General features: G+C 52.1%; 1 protein-coding gene across 2 annotated transcripts; it reads left to right on the top strand.

The window, feature by feature from the left end:
• The first annotated feature begins 335 nt into the window (after window positions 1-335).
• Window positions 336-23,330, top strand: LOC132389727 (protein spinster homolog 1-like). Of its 2 annotated transcripts, XM_059962293.1 has the most exons (13): window positions 336-533; window positions 2,471-2,536; window positions 3,117-3,253; window positions 5,275-5,426; window positions 7,527-7,593; window positions 8,643-8,785; window positions 8,933-9,085; window positions 9,505-9,694; window positions 9,951-10,016; window positions 12,286-12,384; window positions 12,622-12,793; window positions 13,072-13,126; window positions 22,917-23,330. In XM_059962293.1, exons 1-12 carry the CDS (start codon window positions 353-355, stop codon window positions 13,083-13,085), a joined length of 1,440 nt encoding a protein of 479 aa, XP_059818276.1. In that variant the 5' UTR covers window positions 336-352; the 3' UTR covers window positions 13,086-13,126; window positions 22,917-23,330. The 2 variants fall into 2 exon arrangements, with proteins under 2 accessions (XP_059818276.1, XP_059818275.1); XM_059962292.1 differs by lacking the exon at window positions 13,072-13,126.
• The last annotated feature ends 141 nt before the right edge of the window (window positions 23,331-23,471 follow it).

The raw sequence follows: 23,471 nt of genomic DNA, 5'->3' as shown, positions 1-23,471 counted from the left end.
CGCTGCGACAGGGTCTGAACTCTGAATTTCAGTACTCCCAATAACCCAGAATTCCTGTAGTCAGGCTCTCCCAGCGCCTGGATCGGAGCACACCGATGCTGCTCGATCGTCCCACTACCATTCAGTCTTCCAGATATGGAGGGTCTTCCTGCAGTTTAGTCCTCCCACCACCAGGATTGCTGCCGGAAGGACCTCGTCACTGCAGGCCAGTCCTCCCGTCGCCAGGGTCGCTGCGGGTCGTCCCTCTCAATACTGGGATCGCTGTGACGTGTCCCGCCAGCGACGGAACAGGATCACGTGCGTGGGGAGGCTGATCACGTGAGGGGAAGATGCAGGCCGGCGGAGGGCGGCGATGATGGAGGAGGCGTCGGTCTCCGGAGTTGGGGAAGGCGATCGGGATGGGGAGGGACCAGAGGAAGGGCAAGTCCCGACGCCGAGCCCGCCGGGGGTCGGGCGGGGTCGCGCCGTCAGCACCGTCTGCGTCCTCTGTTACATCAACCTGCTGAACTACATGGACCGGTTCACGGTGGCCGGTGGGTCAAGAGAGCGGGGAGTGTTGTGTGGGGAGGGGACTGAGCCGCTTGAGTTTCCTGAGGAAGTGACAAAGGTGGTCGATGAAAGTGGAACTGTGAATGTTTTCTATGTGGACTTTCATAGGGAAGCTGATGAGGTGGGATCCACAGTGAACTGGCTGTTCGGATTGGAAATGGCTTGCCCCCAAAGGTAGAGGGTTGGCCTCAGTGGAGATCCGTGACCAGCGGTGTTCCACAAGGATTCATAACACTGTTTTGTTACGTATGAATGAACTGGATGAAAACGTAGTGAGTTCGTAGACGATACAGAGATCGGTGATGGTGTGGACAGTGTAGAAGAGAGCCAGAGGATACAGTGCGATACTGATCAGTTGCAGATACCGGCAAAGGAATGGGGATGGAGTTTAATCCGGGCAAGCGGGGGTGGGGGCTTGACAGCTCAACAATGAATGGACAGCACACAGCTCATGGCAAGACCTTGAACAGTACTGATGTACAGAGGGAGTTTGGGATCCAAGTCCCCAGCTCCCTGAAAGTGGCCGCACAGATGAGATTGAATAAGATTTATTTGTCACCTGTACATCCAAACATACACAGGAAAATGTAGCACTTGTGACAACTCCCTGATGTGCTGGGGGCACAGGCTTCTGGTACCAACCCTGGGAAGTGTTGAAGGACCTGGGGGTACAGGTACATGGTTCCCTGAAAGTGGAGTCACAGGTAGACCAGGTGGTGAAGGTGGTGTTTTGTACGTTGGCCTACATCAGTCAGGGAACTGACTACAGGAGTGGGGGGTGATATCATACCTGGGGAAATATCTCCCCTCTCTTAGTCCAGATGGTCCTAGAGTATGTATTATTAACAGAGGTTGGACAAACTTGGGTTTTCGAGGGAGTGGCAATGGGTGAGCAGGGAAGGGATGGATAATTACATTGTGCAAGCAGAAGGGATTAAGGATCTAGTGCCTTCCCAGCGTATATGAAGAATATATTCTTCACGGGCGTCCAGCCAGGCACAGATATCGATTTTAATCAATATTTCAATGACAAGCTCTGCCATCTTCATCAGGGATTATGCCTGGGCATGTCTAGTCCGGCATCTGTCCCTCCTGATTGGTTAGTCCTCATCCAATCAGGTTTCTGCTATACCACCTTGTTTACAATCAAATTCCAGTTCTTACTTAGAGCAAGACCTTGGTCTTCGTTAAAATTCTTTTCCTCGAGTTTTATTTCAATGGCTTCTAGGCGGTCACAAAAGCCACTGGCGTGGCACAGCAGTTTTGTGCCATCTGAGTCAATCCTATGGCCATTGAGAATGCTCAAATCACAATTTACGCAGGTCAAACTTGCCCTGGGACCCAGAACAGTGGCATTTACAGGATTCCCTATGAATGGGAAGCAGAGTCTATTGGCCAGACGGTTGAAACTTGCATCAAGGAGCACAGGAGGTGTTTCCACTTGGGTTACCTAGAGAAATCGGTGGTAGCTGAACACTGCATTCGTAATGGCCATAGGATTGACACAAAAATACTGTGTTGTGCCCGTGCCTTTTGGGACTGCCTGGTGAAGGAAGTAATTGAAATAAAACTAGAGGAAAAGAATTTTAACAAAGATGAAAGGTCTTGCTCCAAGTAAGAACTGGAATTTAATTGTAAACAAGGAGTGAGAGTGGATGGGGACTAACCAATCGGGAGGGAGGGACAACGGAGTTATAAATCCCACCAGATTAGTCGTGCCTGTTGAAGATGATCGAGTTTGTCATTGAAATGTTGGTTAAAACTGATACTTGTAGCCGGCTGGAAGCCTGAGAAGAGTTTTCAGAAGAGATTAGTTTAGCTAATTTGGAAAAATGTTGTACATGGGACAGCTGTGATTTTTCCAAGGGATTGGGGGAAAGACAGAAATGTTACTTCCGTGTGTCTCTCAATCTCTTCACAGGAGTTCTACCTGACATCGAGGAATATTTCCATATTAATGATGGTAGTTCAGGATTACTGCAGACAGGTAACATACCCCTCCTCATACCCCTCCACCTACCCCCTCCCCATACCCCTCCTGTTCACCATTCCTACGAGGCTGGTGCTCTATAAACTCCCTGAACCCCTGGATTAGGTCCGAATCTACCACCCACTCCTGGGGATCTGATACTCTATGTATAAACCTCTCAAACCCCTGGATTAGATCCCAGCCTGTAACCCACTCCTGGGGATCTGTCATTCCATATTTAATCTCCCTGAACCCCTGGATTAGATCCCAGTCTGTAACCCACTCCTGGGGATCTGTCATTCCATATTTAATCTCCCTGAACCCCTGGATTAGATCCCAGCCTGTAACCCACTCCTGGGGATCTGTCATTCCATATATAATCTCCCTGAACCCCTGGATTAGACCCCAGTCTTTAACCTACTCCAAGGCTTCCTACATAGAAATGCCCCAAGCCACTCATTCCTCTCTCATTCTGGGGGGGATTTTTCCTGCCGCGCTCCCACTGTCGACTTGCCTTCTCTCCTGCTCTCTCCCTCTTTATATAAACTGTCAGACTGAAGCCATTTGGGTCACTGAGTGTGACCGGCTTTTTCCACAGTTTTCATCTGCTCATACATGATCTTCGCGCCCATCTTTGGTTATCTGGGTGACCGTTACAACCGAAAGATCATCATGAGCTGTGGCATCTTCTTCTGGTCGGCAGTGACACTGCTCAGCTCCTTTGTTCCTCGGGCGGTGAGTGCTGGAAAATAATATTCGCAACTCCCCGTTGCTCTCCCGCCTAACCCTTCACCCCCACACCACCACCCACTCAACCCCTCCCCTCTTCACAGCCCAACCCCCATCCCCTTCACAGCCCATCCCCAACCCCTCACCCCTTCACAGCCCAACCACTAACCCCTCACCGCTTCACAGCCTAACCCCTAACCCCTCACCACTTCACAGCCCAATCCCTAACCCCTCACCCCCACAACCCCTCAACCCTTCACAGACCATCCCCAACCCCTCACCCCTTCACAGCCCAACCCCTAACCCCTCACCACTTCACAGCCCAATCCCTAACCCCTCACCCCCACAACCCCTCAACCCTTCACAGACCATCCCCAACCCCTCACCCCTTCACAGCCCAACCACTAACCCCTAACCCCTCACCGCTTCACAGCCTAACCCCTAACCCCTCACCACTTCACAGCCCAATCCCTAACCCCTCACCCCCACAACCCCTCAACCCTTCACAGACCATCCCCAACCCCTCACCCCTTCACAGCCCAACCCCTAACCCCTCACCACTTCACAGCCCAATCCCTAACCCCTCACCCCCACAACCCCTCAACCCTTCACAGACCATCCCCAACCCCTCACCCCTTCACAGCCCAACCACTAACCCCTAACCCCTCACCACTTCACAGCCCAACCCCTAACCCCTCACCCTCACAACTCCTCACCCCTTCACAGCCCAACCCCTAACCCCTCACCCCCACAACCCCTCACCCCTTCATAGCCTGACTGCTAACCCCTCACCCCCACAACCCCTCACCCCTTCACAGCCCAACCGCTAACCCCTCAACCCCTCACCCCTTCATAGCCTGACTGCTAACCCCTCAACCCTTCACAGACCATCCCCAACCCCTCACCCCTTCACAGCCCAACCACTAACCCCTAACCCCTCACCGCTTCACAGCCTAACCCCTAATCCCTCACCACTTCACAGCCCAACCCCTAACCCCTCACCCCCACAACTCCTCACCCCTTCACAGCCCAACCCCTAACCCCTCACCCCCACAACCCCTCACCCCTTCATAGCCTGACTGCTAACCCCTCACCCCCACAACCCCTCACCCCTTCACAGCCCAACCGCTAACCCCTCAACCCCTCACCCCTTCATAGCCTGACTGCTAACCCCTCACCCCCACAACCCCATACCCTTTCACAGCCCAACCCCTAACCCCTCACCCCTTCACAGCCCAACCCCTAAACCCACACTCCCACAACCCCTCACCCCTTCATAGCCCAACTGCTAACCACTCAACCCCTCACCCCTTCATAGCCCCTGCTAACATCTCACCCCTTCATAGCCCAACTCCTAACCCCTCACCCCCACAACCCCTCACCCCTTCACAGCCCAACCCCTAACCTCTCACCCCTTCACAGCACGACTGCTAACCCTTCACCCCCACAACCCCTCACCCCTTCACAGCCCGTCCGCTAACCCTTCACCCCTTCACAGCTCAACTCAACCCCTCACCTCCACAACCCCTCACCTCCACAACCCCTCACCCCTTCACAGCCCGTCCGCTAACCCTTCACCCCTTCACAGCTCAACTCAACCCCTCACCTCCACAACCCCTCACCTCCACAACCCCTCACCTCCACAACCCCTCACCTCCACAACCCCTCACCCCTTCACAGCCCGACCGCTAACCCTTCATGCCTTCACAGCCCAACCACTAACCCCTCATCCCCACCAGTCACCAGGGCTAAACCCTTGGCCCCAACCCTGGGATAGCCTCTCAATTCCAAACCCCTCTGCCTGCTCCAGGCCTTTGGCCCCATACTCCACTTTCCCCTTTCCACCACAGGTTCCAGCCCCTCACCATCACACCCGCATCCTCCCACTGCAGCTGCTCACCCCCTGCTCCAGCCCCTTGCCCCTCTCCCCCTCCTTTTCCATTCCCTGCCACTTCCCCCTCCAATTTCCTGCCCTCTAACATCAGCTCTGATATCCCAAGGTGACTCTCTCCTTTTCCCTCCCTCAGTACTTTTGGGCGCTGCTGCTGACGCGTGGACTGGTTGGAGTGGGGGAGGCGAGTTACTCTACCATTGCCCCCACTGTCATCGCCGACCTCTTTGTGGGAGACAAACGTACACGCATGCTCTCCATCTTCTACTTCGCCATCCCTGTGGGCAGGTGGGTATGGACAGAGCTTCACTCTGTGTCTGACCCTGGGAATGTGCGATGGGATGGTGTGGAGATAGATTCACTCTGTGTCTGACCCCAGGAGTGTGTGATGGGACGGAGTGGAGGGAGATTCACTCTGTGTCTGACCCCGGGAGTGTGTGATGGGACGGTGTGGAGGGATATTCACTCTGTGTCTGACCCCGGGAGTGTGTGATGGGACGATGTGGAGGGAGATTCACTCTGTGTCTGACCCCGGGAGTGTGTGATGGGATGGTGTGGAGATAGATTCACTCTGTGTCTGACCCCAGGAGTGTGTGATGGGACGATGTGGAGGGAGATTCACTCTTTGTCTGACCCCGGGAGTGTGTGATGGGATGGTGTGGAGATAGATTCACTCTGTGTCTGACCCCAGGAGTGTGTGATGGGACGATGTGGAGGGAGATTCACTCTGTGTCTGACCCCAGGAGTGTGTGATGGGACCGTGTGGAGGGAGATTCACACTGTGTCTGATCCCGGGAGTGTGTGATGGGATGGTGTGGAGGGAGATTCACTCTTTGTCTGACCCCGGGAGTGTGTGATGGGATGGTGTGGAGGGAGATTCACTCTGTGTCTGACCCCGGGAGTGTGTGATGGGACGGTGTGGAGGGAGATTCACTCTGTGTCTGACCCCAGGAATCTGTGATGGGACAGTGTGGAGGGAGATTGACTCTGTGTCTGACCCGGGGAGTGTGTGATGGGACGGTGTGGAGGGAGATTCACTCTGTGTCTGACCCCGGGAGTGTGTGATGGGATGGTGTGGAGGGAGATTCACTCTGTGTCTGACCCCAGGAGTGTGTGATGGGACCGTGTGGAGGGCTCTGTGTCTGACCCCGGGAGTGTGTGATGGGACGGTGTGGAGGGAGATTCACTCTGTGTCTGATCCCGGGAGTGTGTGATGGGATGGTGTGGTGGAAGATTCACTCTTTGTCTGACCCCGGGAGTGTGTGATGGGATGGTGTGGAGGGAGATTCACTGTGTCTGACCCTGGGAGTATGTGATGGGACGGTGTGGAGATTGATTCACTCTGTGTCTGACCCCAGGAATCTGTGATGGGACAGTGTGGAGGGAGATTCACTCTGTGTCTGACCCGGGGAGTGTGTGATGGGACGGTGTGGAGGGAGATTCACTCTGTGTCTGACCCCGGGAGTGTGTGATGGGACGGTGTGGAGGGAGATTCACTCTGTGTCTGACCCCGGGAGTGTGTGATGGGACAGTGTGGAGGGAGCTTCACTCTGCGGTTGACCCCGGGAGTGTGTGATGGGATGGTGTGGAGGGAGTTTCACTCTGTGTCTGACCCCGGGAGTGTGTGATGGGACGGTGTGGAGATTGATTCACTCTGTGTCTGACCCCGGGAGTGTGTGATGGGACAGTGTGGAGGGAGATTCACTCTGTGTCTGACCCGGGGAGTGTGTGATGGGACGGTGTGGAGGGAGATTCACTCTGTGTCTGACCCCGGGAGTGTGTGATGGGACGGTGTGGAGGGAGATTCACTCTGTGTCTGACCCCGGGAGTGTGTGATGGGACGGAGTGGAGGGAGCCTCACTCTGTGTCTGACCCCAGGAGTGTGTGATGGGACAGTGTGGAGGGAGATTCACTCTGTGTCTGACCCTGAGAGTGTGTGATGGGACAGTGTGGAGGGAGATTCACTCTGCGGTTGACCCCGGGAGTGTGTGATGGGATGGTGTGGAGGGAGTTTCACTCTGTGTCTGACCCCGGGAGTGTGTGATGGAACGATGTGGAGGGAGATTCACTCTGTGTCTGACCCCGGGAGTGTGTGATGGGACGGTGTGGAGGGAGATTCACTCTGTGTCTGACCCCGGGAGTGTGTGATGGGACGGTGTGGAGGGAGATTCACTCTGTGTCTGACCCAGGGAGTGTGTGATGGGACGGTGTGGAGGGAGATTCACTCTGTGTCTGACCCCGGGAGTGTGTGATGGGACGGTGTGGAGGGAGTTTCACTCTGTGTCTGACCCCGGGAGTGTGTGATGGGATCGTGTGGAAGGAACTTCGCTCTGTCTGACACTGTACCTGCTTCTCTCGTTCCCCTCATCCCTTCTCCCCTCTTCCCAGTGGCTTGGGCTACATTGTGGGATCGAAGGTGAACGACGCCGCAGGGGATTGGCACTGGGCCCTCAGGGTGAGCTGGGTCCCAGAGTTTGAGATGGCTGGAGATAATGGGATGGGCCAGAATGGGTACTGGGAGTGGGTAATGGCAGGAGAGGGTAACAGTCTGGGAGGGGTGTAGAGGAGTGCGTAGGGTACATAGCCCCCTGGCTCGCTCAACTTGCTTCCATCTGGGGGGGTCAGCCTTCGGCCCCACCAGACTGGATAATCAGCTTGTGTTGATGCTGTGTGATATCCCACCCCGCCAAATAACAGTCAGTGGGATTAAATGATTACTCTTTATAGATCTTACTAGAACTAAGTGATTAATAACGATAAAGTATATATGAAGGAAAAGAAAATCGAGAAAAGGCGCCCAAACCCCTTCGTGCACAACCTTTGGGGCTCAATTAATGAATCCGATCCCCGCTGAACTCCTGGACTCGCTGCTCAGGACCACCCGAACTGATCAGCCCAGTACATCTGTCCTCATCTCCTCGCCGAACCTCCTGGCCTCGGATCCCAGCACGCGATCCGTTCTGTCGCCCAGTTTCAGCATCGCGTCCTCTCTCTCTTACCCCCTCGCACCAACTCCCCAGAAGCCCGCCAACAATAGTTTACAGACCCAGAAGAGAGAATAACATCCTTCCCAGTTGGTTAACAAATGAATGCAATTCTCATTATCGGTAATTTTAACCCAAACAAACTGCGAGAGAAAGCACTTGTCACAACAAAGAAGCATTCCTACTTTTAACAAAACAAAGAAGCCATTTTGATTAACATACGCTGTTACAAAGAAACCCCTTACACCAATAAGAAACCCCCTTACATACAGGTGGAGAGGAACGCGGGGGAGAGAACGGAGATGGGGGAGAGGTTCACGGAGGGGTGTAGAAGAGGGAGGGGTTCGTGGAGATGGAGGGGTGCAGGGGAGGGAGGGGTATAGTGGAGGGAGAGGGTCACAGAGACGGGGAGGGAGAGGGTCAAGGAGATGGGAAGGGGTAACAGGATGGATGTAGGAGGGTGGTCACAGAGATGGGGGGTATGGGGGGGACTGTAACTTGTTTCACTCACATTCCACAGGTGACCCCAGGCCTCGGGCTTTTGGCAGTTGTCCTGCTGCTTCTGGTTATCCCGGAACTTCCTCGTGGAGCAGTGGAACGCCGGTCAGATCGGGAGCTGGTGAACACCTCATGGATCACTGATATCAAAGCCCTGTCTTCGAAGTGAGTTCCTGATGCTTAGTACCAGGGTGGGTGAGGGGGTCCAACGTCATTGCGGGAGAGGAGAGCGGTGTGTCTGACTCTCAGTTCCAAAGCGCCGAAGCGGACATTGTGTCTGATCAACTGTCTCTCATTCTGTCCCACACACAGTAACAGCTTCATCCTGTCCTCCCTCGGCTTCACGTCGGTGGCATTTGTAACCGGGAGTCTGGCCCTCTGGGCTCCGGCCTATCTGTTCCGAGCTCAGGTGGTCCAGGGCACCATGAAACCCTGCACCCAGAGACCCTGCAACTCCACCGACAGGTAACTACCTCCCTGCCTCTGTCCAAGGGAGGCGGATGAGCCCTGGGGAGGGATGGGAGTGCTTGCAGGGCAGGGAGGGAGGAGCGAGGCAGTCAGCCCGAAGTGGGGCAGGGGGAGGCAAGGTGGGAGAGAGCACCATCGGAGAGAAGGGCTGAAAATGAGAAGCAATAGTGGAGAGGCTGCTGAAGTGAGGAAGAATGCGTGGTTTTGGGGAGTGAGATGGGAGGAAGGGGGCATGATGGGAGTGAGGGAGGGAGCATGATGGGAAGGAGGGGTGCGATGGGAGTGAGGAGGGAGCGTGATGGGGGGAGCGCTGTCAGATGTGCTAGCCTGATTTCTCTTTCTCTCGCTCTCTCTCTTTCCTCCCCTTTGCCTTCACTCCATCCCTTCTTTCCTGTTTTCTGCCCCCCCCCCCCCAGCCTGCTGTTTGGGGTGGTCACCTGTGTGACGGGGTTCCTTGGGGTGGGAGCCGGGGTGGAGGTAAGCAGGCGTTACCGGCGGGTGAATCCCCGGGCCGACCCCCTCGTCTGTGCCTTCGGCATGTTGTCCTCGGCACCCTTCCTCTTCTTGGCCGTGGCTATGGCCGAGGCCAGCACCGTCGCCACCTATGTGAGTGTGGGAGGAACGGGGAGGGAGGGGGGGGTGATGGGTGGGTGTGGGCGCTCACCTCATCAACTGGTGGGCTGTGGCTGGGCAACCCCTTCAGAACTAGACCTGACTCTCCCCTTCTCATGGCCCATCCCTCTCCCTTCACCCCCACTCTCACAACTCTCCCCCCTCCTCCTTGCTATCTCTATCCCTCCGTACTTCGCTCTCCCCCACCCCCTCCCACCAATCCTCCCCAACCCTCTTCCCCCTTTTGCAGGTCTTCATATTCTTCGGCGAGTTGCTGCTCTCCTTGAACTGGGCGATTGTTGCTGACATCCTCTTGGTAAGTGTTTCCCCTCCCTGTCTGCTGGTCGTTCATTGTGGTAGATGGAGAGGCAGTGGGGGTAGGGGAAGTGGGAAGAGCCTCAGGGAGGGAGGCTGGAGTGTGGAATCACTAAGGAAGGCGGGTGGGGGTGAAGGGCAGGAGAGTGAAAGAAACGGGATGGGGGGGGGGAACTCTCTAGGGGTCTTTATGCTCTTGATCTCAGTTCCTTCAGTGTCATGTTTCCAATTTGCTTCATGTTTCTTTACTTGAAATTCCTGCTCATTGTCTTTGATTTACCCTCGGCTGTCCAAGTGCAGTTCAATCAATCAGTAAGGTGGGCAGAGTGGTGCCAGAGGCTCCTAGCCCGTTCACCATCTTCTGTAAATTTGGTAATTGGCGGATTATTGCTAAATGTTCCGAGGTGCAATGACAAATGGGTCTTTCATGCTGTTCATTCAGAGCAGATCATTACGCTGTGCTTGTCCATGGAAACTCAGCCAGCTTTGGCATGGGTACTAGCCTCCCCAGCATCCAGGGCACCTTCAAAAAGTGGAAGAGGTGGCGTCCACCATTAAGGACCCCCATCATCCTCTTCTCAGGGAGGAGGTACAGGAGCCTAAGGCACACTCTCAACAATTCAGGAACTGCTTCCCTTCTGCCACCTGATTTCTGAATGGACATTGAACCCATGAACACCACCTCACTGCTTTTTTTTATGCTCTTTTTACATACTTATTGTAGATTACAGTTTTTACTATTATACTTTGCACGGTACTGCTGCAGCATAACGGGAAATTTAGTGAGCATCGAGGTAGAACGAGGCAAAAGCAGATAAGGTGTAACAGCTACAGAGACAGCGCAGTGCAGGCAGATGATAAGGGGCAAGGGGCACGAGCACTCTTTATCCGAAAACCTGAAGAACTCCAAAATCTGAAATTTGTTTGAGTGCTGACATGATTTCCAGGCGATGTGCTGGTCTGTACACACCACAGACATTTCTGAAAAGTGATTTCACACGTGCAATGAACAGAAGTTAATGAAAAATAGAAAATCACTTCATAAAGTGAAAAATTGGGAGAGGTTGCCCGGGTAAAGTCTTTATTTGTTGGAACACAGATCGAGGGACAGCCGAGGGTTTAAGATCATGAGAGGCGCAACATGAGTGGATGAAACGGTCTTTTCACCAGGGATGAGGAAAACATAAGATAGGGCCATGAGTTTGAAGGTGAGAGGGGAAAGATTTGAAAGGGTATGGAGAGAGAGGCAACTTTCTTCGGTAGAGCGTGGTCCATGTATGAAATGAGCTGCCAGAGGACGTGGTTCAGGCAGGTACATGGGGGGGGGGGGGGGGGGGTGCAGTTTCGAGGGATAAGGGAAGTGGGGACTGGTTGGCATGGACTGGTAGGGCTGAATGGCCTGTATTGGTGCATTTAGCTCCCAGACTATTAAAATTGTAGCCGTTCACCTACTGTTAACCCGAGGATGGGACTTTCATGGTGAACGGCAGGACGCTGAGGAGTGTTGTAGAGCAGAAGGGCCTGGGGGGTTCAGGTACATGGTTCCCTGGAAGTGGAGTGATGGGTGGTGAAGAAGGTGTTTTGAACGCTTAGCCTCCGTGAGTCAGGGAACTGATTACAGGAGGCGGGAGGTAATATCTCCCGTCTGTCAGTCCAGATGGTCCCAAAGGGGAGGGTGGGGGACTGTGATCCTGCCCCCTTCTCTCCCAAAGGTATTTGTGTTGTAGATTTGGCCAGGCCACCTCAGGAGTAATTCATTCAGTCCTGGGAGGGGTGTGGGGGCTTTGGAGACAGAGCACAGGATGCCGTCTGCCCTTGAGGGATGAGCTGTAAGGGGAGGCTGGACATCTTGGGTTGTTTTCTCTGGAGCAGTGGAGTGAGGGGAGACTTGACAGAGGTTTACAAGATCGTGAGAGGCCACCGGTACCTCTCCCCACCCCCCCAAGATCAAAATGTCTGATACCCGAGGGCATGAGGGGGGTAAATTTGACGGAGTTGTGGGTGGGTGCCTGGAATGTGGTTGGCAGATACACATTAAGAGGCTTTTAGACAGACAGGTGAATGTCCAGGGAACGGAGGGGTATGGACATTGTGTTGGCAGAAGGGATTTAGTTTCAGAATCATCGTGTGTTGAAGGGTATATTGCAGTGCTGCACGCTGTCAGGTGTTTTCTCAGTCCGGGGGTACAGGCCAAGGGAAGGGCAGTGATGCAGTCTGTCTAACAATCTCCTTCCCCTCTCTCCCTCCCGCCACTTTGTCTCCCCTCTCAGTACGTGGTGATACCGACGCGCCGATCAACAGCTGAGGCTTTCCAGATCACCATGTCCCACCTCCTAGGAGACGCCAGCAGCCCTTACCTCATTGGAGTGGTGAGTCAGTCGGGTGGCAGAGACGGTCTGCATCTGCGCTCCCCGCCTCTCGCTGACAGATCGATGAGCCCCACTCCTTGCTGTCTCCTACCGTCCCCCATCTCCCTGCCTTACCAACTCCCCTATAGCCCCTGTCCGGCCTATACCCCACCCTTGCCCCCTTTACCCAGCTCCCTCGCCCCTCTCTTGGCATGCCCCTTCTCACTGTCTCCCTCTCTGACCCCCCTGCTCCCCCAGATCTCGGATGCCATCCGCCGCCATCACCCAGACTCGTACCTCTGGGAGTTTCGCAGCCTGGAATACTCGTTGATGCTCTGCTGTTTTGCCGGGGTCCTGGGGGGAGCGGCCTTCCTTGCCACTGCAATCTTCATCGAACAGGACCGGCGTAAGGCTGAGCTGCTTACACAAGGTGGGTTACTGCAGCGCTGAATTTGTCTCGTTCCTGCCCGTGCCCCTCCAACATTGCAACACCATTACCCTGCCCCTCCTGCGAAGTTGGATCATTCCTGCACCCCTCCCACATTCGTACGCACAATCACACTGCGCTTCCTGCCGATTTGGCTCGTTTCTGGCCCTCTCCAATATTTCTTCGTAGATTTAACCTCTTTCCTCCCCTTTCCACTGTGGGCGGGAGGCTGCCCCCCTGTGCCCACACTGAAGTCATCTGCATTTGATTTGTTCCTGTAGGTGAGACAGAGTGAAGACCCCAGACAGGGGCCGGTCAGGCTCAGCCAGAACCCAGGTGACTGGGGGGGGGGGGGGGGCCAGGAGGCAGGGCAAACGGGGGGGGGGACGCAGACAGCCTGGGATACTCCTCTCACCGTCTTGCCCTTTCCCCTGCCCTCGCATCCCCCCCCACCCCCGCTCTTGGCGCCCCTCTCCCCACTCTTGCCTGCCCCTTCCCCCCAACTCTTGCCCACCTCCTCCTTTCTCCTTGTAAAAGTTTTCAGTCCCTAACCTTGTTCACATAAGTGCGTATTACAAGCAGGAGTCAGATCAATTTAACTGAGAATTTTTATCTGTGAATCACATGCTCCTTTTTTTCACAGTAGAGCACAAAGAACGGAAAAATTGTAAAGCATGGAGAACTAAAAATTCAAAAGCTGAAACGTCAGCAGTTGAAAAGTATTCATCCCCTTTGCTCAGTACTTAGTTGAACCAACTCTCGCTGCTATTACAGCCAGTAGACTTTTTGGGTAAATATTTATTAGCTTTGAACAACATGATGGAACAAGATTTGCCCATTCCTTCTTGCAAAATTAAAATTGCTCAAACTATGCAGTGTTGGTGGGAAGCAGCGGTAATCTTGCGGACTTGCCAGAGTGGTTCGATCTGACTCTGGGCCACTCGAGGATATCAATTTTCTTCATTGTCACTCTGACAGTGTGCCCTGTCACTGCCCTGCTGAAAGTCTAATTTCTCCTTCAGTTTAAGATTTCAGGCAGAGGCTAGCAGGTTTTTATCCAGGATCTCTCTGTATCTAGCAGCATTCATCTTCCCATCAATCCTGACCAGATTTCCAGTCCCTTTTGCTGAAAAGCATCCCCATAGCACGATGCTACCTCCACCATAATACAGAGTGGGGATGGGTCACCCAGCTGATGCACAGTGTCAGATTTACACCACACCTGAGGCCTAAAGGTTCCACTTTAGTCTGATGCGACTCGAGACCTACTTCCGTATCTTTATGCGACCTGCTAAGCGATGCTTTACAAATGACAAACAAGTACTGGAAATACAAAGCAACTCTCAGAATGCTGGAGGAACCCAGCAGGTCAGGGAAAGAGTAAACAGTTGTCATCTTGGCCGAGACAATTCTTCAGAAATGGAAAGGAAAGGGAAAGTCAGAATAAGTAAATGGGGGTAGGGGAGGAAGCAGCAGAGATCACAGAGGGGGAGCAGTGAGAGAGGGTTTTCCATCTGGGTAGCCTCCAACCTGATGGCATGAACTTCGATTTCTCAAGCTTCTGGTAATTGCCCCCCTTCTCTCCTTCACCATTCCAGTTTCCCTCTCACCTGCCCATCACCCTCCACTGGTGCTCCTTCCCATTCTTCTATGTCCTCTCCTAACAGTTTCCACCTCTTCCAGCCCTTTATCTCTTTCTCCAATCAATTTCCCAGCTTTTTACTTCATCCGTCCCCCACTCTCAGTTTCACCCATCTTGTACTTGCTCCTTTTCCCCCACCTTTTTTTCTGACTTTCCCCTTCCTCTCCTGTCCTGATGAAGAATCTCAGCCTGAAACGTCGACTGTTTATTCCCATCCATAGATGCTACCTGATGTGATCATTCAGCATTTTGTGCGTGTTGACACTTTGCAAAGTTTTTATGGACAAGGTTGTGCTGTTTTTAAAAGCCAGGGCTGCTTCCTTGCCACTCTTCCACAAACACTCTCTTTGTGCAAGGCCTTAGAGATGGCAGAGCCACGAACTTCATCTCCAGTTGCCCCCACTGCTTCTGCAGCTCACTCCGAGTGCCTGCTTACAAGTGCCATTAGAGGGGTGGCCTGACCGGGGCAGTGTGGCTGTGGTTTCAGATTTTTTCCACTTTTTGGTAATTACGCTAAGCTCCGGGATGTGTTCATTACCTTTGAGATGGTCTTGTACCCTTCCCAGCTTTGTCCTTTCCTATTGTCATTTTCCTGACTTGTATTAATGCACTCTTCATTTTGATTTGGTCTATTGAAAATCTACCATACTGTTGGACCTTGCAGAGAGAAGGTGTATTTATTCTTATGAATTGATTGAAAATGTGATCCTCCAGTTTTTTACATGAATAAATTTGGGTGTTAGTAAGGTAATAAGCAGTATGGCATCTGAGGGAAGTAAACTTTGTAATTACAAAGGGGATGAATACTTCTTCAGCCTCACAATTTTGCTTTTTAATTTTTAGTAAACTGTTGACAAATTTTGCAAGTTTTCTTTTGATTTGACAAGATGTACAATATTTTGTAGATTAGCTCAGAATCTTACTTTTAAATTTAACTCCTACTTTAAATATTTTAAGTTTAGAGAATGAGACTATAAAATGTGAAAGTAATTGCGGGGGTTGACCCACAAGCCACTGTATGTGTGTGAGCAGGTGCAGTGAGACCTCCAGAGCGTAAGAATCGTTCATTATCGCTGACGTGTTGTGAAGTTTGTTGTTCAGTACAGTACAAGGCATAAAATGATTGTACACTACAATAATAAAATAACTAATGTGAAGAAGAGGTGACACAAACAAAATACTGGAGGAACTCAGCGGGTCAGGCAGCAGCGATGGAAATGAAGTCAACATTTCTGGCTGAGACTCTTCAGGACTGGAAAGGAAGAGGGAAGATGCCAGAATAAAATGGTGGGAGGGGTAGGAGGAGGATTGTGAGAAGGAGAGAGGTGAAACCAGATAGGTGGGAGGGCCAGGTGATTAAGTGCGAAGCTGGGAGGTGTTGGGTGGAAATGGTAAAGGGCTGGAGAAGAAGGGCTCTGGGGGAGAGGGTAGACTTGTAGAAGGGGAAGGAGGGAGGGACCCGGGGGAGGTGATGGGCAGGTGAGAAGGATTAGGAGGCTGGAGTGGGGAACAGAAGAAGGGGGAGGGATTTTTTTTATTCGAAGGAGATATCAATATTCATGCCATCAGGTTGGAGGCTATGCATACAGAATATGAGGTATTGCTCCTCCACCCTGATTTCTTGGCAAAAGAGGAGGCCATGGACCGACATGTCGGAATGGGAATCAAATTTAATGTTTGGCCACCAGTGAGTTCTGCTTTTGGCAGATGGGGTGGAGTTGCTCCATGAAGTTCCCCCAATTTACAATGGGTCTCACCAAAGTACAGGAGGTTGCCGTGGAGGGAGCTGAACGCAATGGACAATCTCAGCAGATCCGCAGGTGAAGCGTTGCCTCGCCTGAAGGTCTGTTTGGGGCCCTGAATAGAGGTGGAGGAGGAGGCGTGAGGGCAAGGGTGGCACCTTGACTGCTTGCAGGAGGGAGATGAGTGGGGAGGGACGAATGGACAGGGGAAAGGTGGAGGGAGCTGAATGTGGAGAGAGGGCGGGAGATGAAGATGTGTCTAGTGGTAGGATCCCTTTGCAGATGGTGCAGGTTATGGAGGGAGATGCTTTGGATGCAGAGGCTGATGGGGTGGTGGGTAAGGTTGAGGGGAACAATCACTGTTAAGGTGCTGGGAAGATGGGATGGGCGTAGATGTCTGGGGAAAGGGGATGCAGGTGAGGGCAGCATCAATGGTGGAGGAAGGGAAACCCCATTCTTTGAAGAAAGAGCATCTCTGATGTCCTGGAAAGGAAAGACACGTACTGGCAATGAGGTATAGCGTTCACGGAGCATCCAGAAATACAATGGTGGACAGGAAGAAGCTTTTCCTGAAACATTCACTGTGGTCTCCAGTCTTCTGTACCTTGTCCACAATAGTGGTAATGAGAAGAGACCGTGTCCTGGTGACAGTACTGAGAAGAGACCGTGTCCTGGTGACAATAATGAGAAGAGACCGTGTCCTGGTGACAATAATGAGAAGAGACCGTGTCCTGGGTGACAGTAATGAGAAGAGACCGTGTCCTGGTGACAATACTGAGAAGAGACCGTGTCCTGGGTGACAGTAATGAGAAGAGACCGTGTCCTGGGTGACAATAATGAGAAGAGACCGTGTCCTGGGTGACAGTAATGAGAAGAGACCGTGTCCTGGTGACAATAATGAGAAGAAACCGTGTCCTGGGTGACAATACTGAGAAGAGACCGTGTCCTGGGTGACAATACTGAGAAGAGACCGTGTCCTGGGTGACAATAATGAGAAGAGACCGTGTCCTGGTGACAATAATGAGAAGAAACCGTGTCCTGGGTGACAATACTGAGAAGAGACCGTGTCCTGGGTGACAATACTGAGAAGAGACCGTGTCCTGGGTGACAATAATGAGAAGAGACCGTGTCCTGGTGACAGTAATGAGAAGAGACCGTGTCCTGGGTGACAATAATGAGAAGAGACCGTGTCCTGGGTGACAATACTGAGAAGAGACCGTGTCCTGGGTGACAGTAATGAGAAGAGACCGTGTCCTGGGTGACAGTAATGAGAAGAGACCGTGTCCTGGTGACAATAATGAGAAGAGACCGTGTCCTGGTGACAATAATGAGAAGAGACCGTGTCCTGGGTGACAATAATGAGAAGAGACCGTGTCCTGGGTGACAGTAATGAGAAGAGACCGTGTCCTGGTGACAATAATGAGAAGAGACCGTGTCCTGGTGACAATAATGAGAAGAGACCGTGTCCTGGTGACAATAATGAGAAGAGACCGTGTCCTGGTGACAGTAATGAGAAGAGACCGTGTCCTGGGTGACAATAATGAGAAGAGACCGTGTCCTGGGTGACAATAATGAGAAGAGACCGTGTCCTGGGTGACAGTAATGAGAAGAGACCGTGTCCTGGGTGACAATAATGAGAAGAGACCGTGTCCTGGTGACAATAATGAGAAGAGACCGTGTCCTGGTGACAATAATGAGAAGAGACCGTGTCCTGGGTGACAATAATGAGAAGAGACCGTGTCCTGGGTGACAGTAATGAGAAGAGACCGTGTCCTGGTGACAATAATGAGAAGAGACCGTGTCCTGGTGACAATAATGAGAAGAGACCGTGTCCTGGTGACAATAATGAGAAGAGACCGTGTCCTGGGTGACAATAATGAGAAGAGACCGTGTCCTGGGTGACAATAATGAGAAGAGACCGTGTCCTGGGTGACAGTAATGAGAAGAGACCGTGTCCTGGTGACAATAATGAGAAGAGACCGTGTCCTGGTGACAATACTGAGAAGAGACCGTGTCCTGGTGACAGTAATGAGAAGAGACCGTGTCCTGGGTGACAATAATGAGAAGAGACCGTGTCCTGGGTGACAATACTGAGAAGAGACCGTGTCCTGGTGACAGTAATGAGAAGAGACCGTGTCCTGGGTGACAATAATGAGAAGAGACCGTGTCCTGGGTGACAATACTGAGAAGAGACCGTGTCCTGGGTGACAATACTGAGAAGAGACCGTGTCCTGGGTGACAATACTGAGAAGAGACCGTGTCCTGGTGACAATAATGAGAAGAGACCGTGTCCTGGTGACAGTAATGAGAAGAGACCGTGTCCTGGGTGACAGTAATGAGAAGAGACCGTGTCCTGGTGACAATAGTGAGAAGAGACCGTGTCCTGGGTGACAATACTGAGAAGAGACCGTGTCCTGGTGACAATAATGAGAAGAGACCGTGTCCTGGTGACAATAATGAGAAGAAACCGTGTCCTGGTGACAGTAATGAGAAGAGACCGTGTCCTGGGTGACAATACTGAGAAGAGACCGTGTCCTGGGTGACAGTAATGAGAAGAGACCGTGTCCTGGGTGACAGTAATGAGAAGAGACCGTGTCCTGGGTGACAGTAATGAGAAGAGACCGTGTCCTGGGTGACAGTAATGAGAAGAGACCGTGTCCTGGGTGACAGTAATGAGAAGAGACCGTGTCCTGGGTGACAGTAATGAGAAGAGACCGTGTCCTGGGTGACAGTAATGAGAAGAGACCGTGTCCTGGGTGACAATAATGAGAAGAGACCGTGTCCTGGGTGACAATAATGAGAAGAGACCGTGTCCTGGGTGACAGTAATGAGAAGAGACCGTGTCCTGGGTGACAATAATGAGAAGAGACCGTGTCCTGGGTGACAATAATGAGAAGAGACCGTGTCCTGGGTGACAATACTGAGAAGAGACCGTGTCCTGGTGACAGTAATGAGAAGAGACCGTGTCCTGGGTGACAATAGTGAGAAGAGACCGTGTCCTGGGTGACAATACTGAGAAGAGACCGTGTCCTGGTGACAGTAATGAGAAGAGACCGTGTCCTGGGTGACAGTAATGAGAAGAGACCGTGTCCTGGGTGACAATACTGAGAAGAGACCGTGTCCTGGGTGACAGTAATGAGAAGAGACCGTGTCCTGGTGACAATACTGAGAAGAGACCGTGTCCTGGTGACAATACTGAGAAGAGACCGTGTCCTGGGTGACAGTAATGAGAAGAGACCGTGTCCTGGTGACAATAATGAGAAGAGACCGTGTCCTGGGTGACAATAATGAGAAGAGACCGTGTCCTGGTGACAATACTGAGAAGAGACCGTGTCCTGGTGACAATAATGAGAAGAGACCGTGTCCTGGGTGACAATAATGAGAAGAGACCGTGTCCTGGTGACAGTAATGAGAAGAGACCGTGTCCTGGGTGACAATACTGAGAAGAGACCGTGTCCTGGGTGACAGTAATGAGAAGAGACCGTGTCCTGGTGACAATAATGAGAAGAGACCGTGTCCTGGGTGACAATAATGAGAAGAGACCGTGTCCTGGTGACAATACTGAGAAGAGACCGTGTCCTGGGTGACAGTAATGAGAAGAGACCGTGTCCTGGGTGACAATAATGAGAAGAGACCGTGTCCTGGTGACAGTAATGAGAAGAGACCGTGTCCTGGGTGACAGTAATGAGAAGAGACCGTGTCCTGGGTGACAGTAATGAGAAGAGACCGTGTCCTGGTGACAGTAATGAGAAGAGACCGTGTCCTGGGTGACAGTAATGAGAAGAGACCGTGTCCTGGTGACAATAATGAGAAGAGACCGTGTCCTGGTGACAATACTGAGAAGAGACCGTGTCCTGGTGACAGTAATGAGAAGAGACCGTGTCCTGGTGACAATAGTGAGAAGAGACCGTGTCCTGGGTGACAATAATGAGAAGAGACCGTGTCCTGGGTGACAGTAATGAGAAGAGACCGTGTCCTGGTGACAGTAATGAGAAGAGACCGTGTCCTGGGTGACAATAATGAGAAGAAACCGTGTCCTGGTGACAATAATGAGAAGAGACCGTGTCCTGGGTGACAGTAATGAGAAGAGACCGTGTCCTGGGTGACAATAATGAGAAGAGACCGTGTCCTGGGTGACAGTAATGAGAAGAGACCGTGTCCTGGGTGACAATAATGAGAAGAGACCGTGTCCTGGGTGACAGTAATGAGAAGAGACCGTGTCCTGGTGACAGTAATGAGAAGAGACCGTGTCCTGGGTGACAATACTGAGAAGAGACCGTGTCCTGGGTGACAATACTGAGAAGAGACCGTGTCCTGGTGACAATAATGAGAAGAGACCGTGTCCTGGTGACAGTAATGAGAAGAGACCGTGTCCTGGGTGACAGTAATGAGAAGAGACCGTGTCCTGGGTGACAGTAATGAGAAGAGACCGTGTCCTGGGTGACAATAATGAGAAGAGACCGTGTCCTGGTGACAATAATGAGAAGAGACCGTGTCCTGGTGACAATACTGAGAAGAGACCGTGTCCTGGGTGACAATAATGAGAAGAGACCGTGTCCTGGTGACAATACTGAGAAGAGACCGTGTCCTGGGTGACAATACTGAGAAGAGACCGTGTCCTGGGTGACAGTAATGAGAAGAGACCGTGTCCTGGGTGACAATAATGAGAAGAGACCGTGTCCTGGGTGACAATACTGAGAAGAGACCGTGTCCTGGGTGACAGTAATGAGAAGAGACCGTGTCCTGGGTGACAATAATGAGAAGAGACCGTGTCCTGGTGACAATAATGAGAAGAGACCGTGTCCTGGGTGACAATACTGAGAAGAGACCGTGTCCTGGGTGACAGTAATGAGAAGAGACCGTGTCCTGGTGACAATAATGAGAAGAGACCGTGTCCTGGGTGACAATACTGAGAAGAGACCGTGTCCTGGTGACAGTAATGAGAAGAGACCGTGTCCTGGGTGACAATACTGAGAAGAGACCGTGTCCTGGTGACAGTAATGAGAAGAGACCGTGTCCTGGGTGACAATAATGAGAAGAGACCGTGTCCTGGTGACAATAATGAGAAGAGACCGTGTCCTGGGTGACAATACTGAGAAGAGACCGTGTCCTGGGTGACAATACTGAGAAGAGACCGTGTCCTGGTGACAATAATGAGAAGAGACCGTGTCCTGGTGACAATAATGAGAAGAGACCGTGTCCTGGGTGACAATAATGAGAAGAGACCGTGTCCTGGGTGACAATAATGAGAAGAGACCGTGTCCTGGGTGACAATAATGAGAAGAGACCGTGTCCTGGGTGACAGTAATGAGAAGAGACCGTGTCCTGGTGACAATAATGAGAAGAGACCGTGTCCTGGGTGACAGTAATGAGAAGAGACCGTGTCCTGGTGACAATAATGAGAAGAGACCGTGTCCTGGTGACAATAGTGAGAAGAGACCGTGTCCTGGTGACAATAATGAGAAGAGACCGTGTCCTGGTGACAATAGTGAGAAGAGACCGTGTCCTGGTGACAATACTGAGAAGAGACCGTGTCCTGGGTGACAATACTGAGAAGAGACCGTGTCCTGGGTGACAATAATGAGAAGAGACCGTGTCCTGGGTGACAGTAATGAGAAGAGACCGTGTCCTGGGTGACAATAATGAGAAGAGACCGTGTCCTGGGTGACAATACTGAGAAGAGACCGTGTCCTGGGTGACAATAATGAGAAGAGACCGTGTCCTGGGTGACAGTAATGAGAAGAGACCGTGTCCTGGGTGACAATAATGAGAAGAGACCGTGTCCTGGGTGACAATACTGAGAAGAGACCGTGTCCTGGTGACAGTAATGAGAAGAGACCGTGTCCTGGGTGACAGTAATGAGAAGAGACCGTGTCCTGGGTGACAATAATGAGAAGAGACCGTGTCCTGGTGATGGGAAGAGGGATGTCCTCGATGGTAAAGGATCCTAAGTGATAAGAAACAGCATTGAAATTAAACATAAATTAGACACAATTTTTATAAGAAAGAACTTGACTAGACCATAAACAAATTTCACTGTGGTGTCCAGTTGTGCTGTACTGAAGTAATGATTCAGATTGTGCTGGTTGGTACAAGGACTGAACGATTGAAGTGAAGTCGCTGTTCCTGAACCCAGTGGTGTGGGACTTCAGGTTTCTCTACCTCCAGCCCAGTGGGAGCTGTGAGAAGATGGCACGGCCTGGATGGTGGGGATCTTTGCTGATGGACATTGCCTTCTTGAGGCAGCCCCCACCACCCCCCGTAGATACACCGGTGGTGGGGAGATGTGTCTGTGATGTATCCACTGCTCTCTGCAGCTTCCTGTGTTCCCGTGCGTTCGAATTGCCGTACCAGACCGTGGTGCATCCAGTCAGGACACTTCCAGCAGTACATCTGCAGCAGTTTGTCAGAGTGTTCGGTGACCGGCAGAACCTCCTGAGGAAGTAAAGACACTGGCAAATCTCCCGTGTGATTGTATCAGTGAGCTGGGTCCAGGGCAGCTCAGCTGGGATTTAAAGCTGCTGACTCTGTGCACCGCTGACCCCCCAGTGTAGACGGGCACACATTCACCTCCTTCCTCTCCCTGGAGTCACTCAGCAGCTCGTTAGTATTTGGGATATACTAGTCTTTGGAAGATGTGGGGAAGGGGAATCTAGTTCAGCTATAGGAGCAGGGGAGGTGGGGGTAGAAATCACTCCCATGGCACGGACTGACTCTTCTCTCTCCTTCCTGCTCCATGCAGCTCCGCCTGAGTCTGAGGAAGAGATCGTGGTGCCCAGGGAAGGAAGGTCTCTCAAGCTGCCGGTGGCCAGTGTCCTGATCTGAAAGTATCGGAGAGGGAGAGGGGGTTGGGTGACTCTTCCACCTCCCCACTGCAAGAGCGAGAACTGGTGCGGGGAGAGTTGAGAATGTGCGAAAGGGGCAAACACACCTCCTTTCTCAAGCTAGAAGGGGATCTCGCCCTCTTGGCCCAGGGTCTGTGACTCGGCTGGGGCAGGCAGAAATGGATTTGATTACAGAGGGAGGCTCAGATATTGTTCATGTGATGATTGTGGTTAACGGAGAGAGGATGACAATCTCTCCCGGATACTTTTTCATTGATCTTTGCACAATTTGACTACTTTCTGACAAAGAATAATAAATTACTTATTCCTGGCTTGTGTGTGTTAACTCCAAAGGAAACATTCCACCCACACCATCTCAAAACACACTCCTGGGTGTCTGACACACAGTGAATCTCCCTCCACACTCTGCCATCACACGCTTCTGGGGCCAGACACAGAATGAAACTCCCCCC

The sequence above is a fragment of the Hypanus sabinus genome, unplaced genomic scaffold, assembly GCF_030144855.1.
Source record: "Hypanus sabinus isolate sHypSab1 unplaced genomic scaffold, sHypSab1.hap1 scaffold_638, whole genome shotgun sequence".
In the NCBI taxonomy this organism is placed as follows: domain Eukaryota; kingdom Metazoa; phylum Chordata; class Chondrichthyes; order Myliobatiformes; family Dasyatidae; genus Hypanus; species Hypanus sabinus.
The sequence above is the reverse complement of the archived record's forward strand: the minus strand, read 5'-3'. Positions and strand labels throughout refer to the sequence as shown.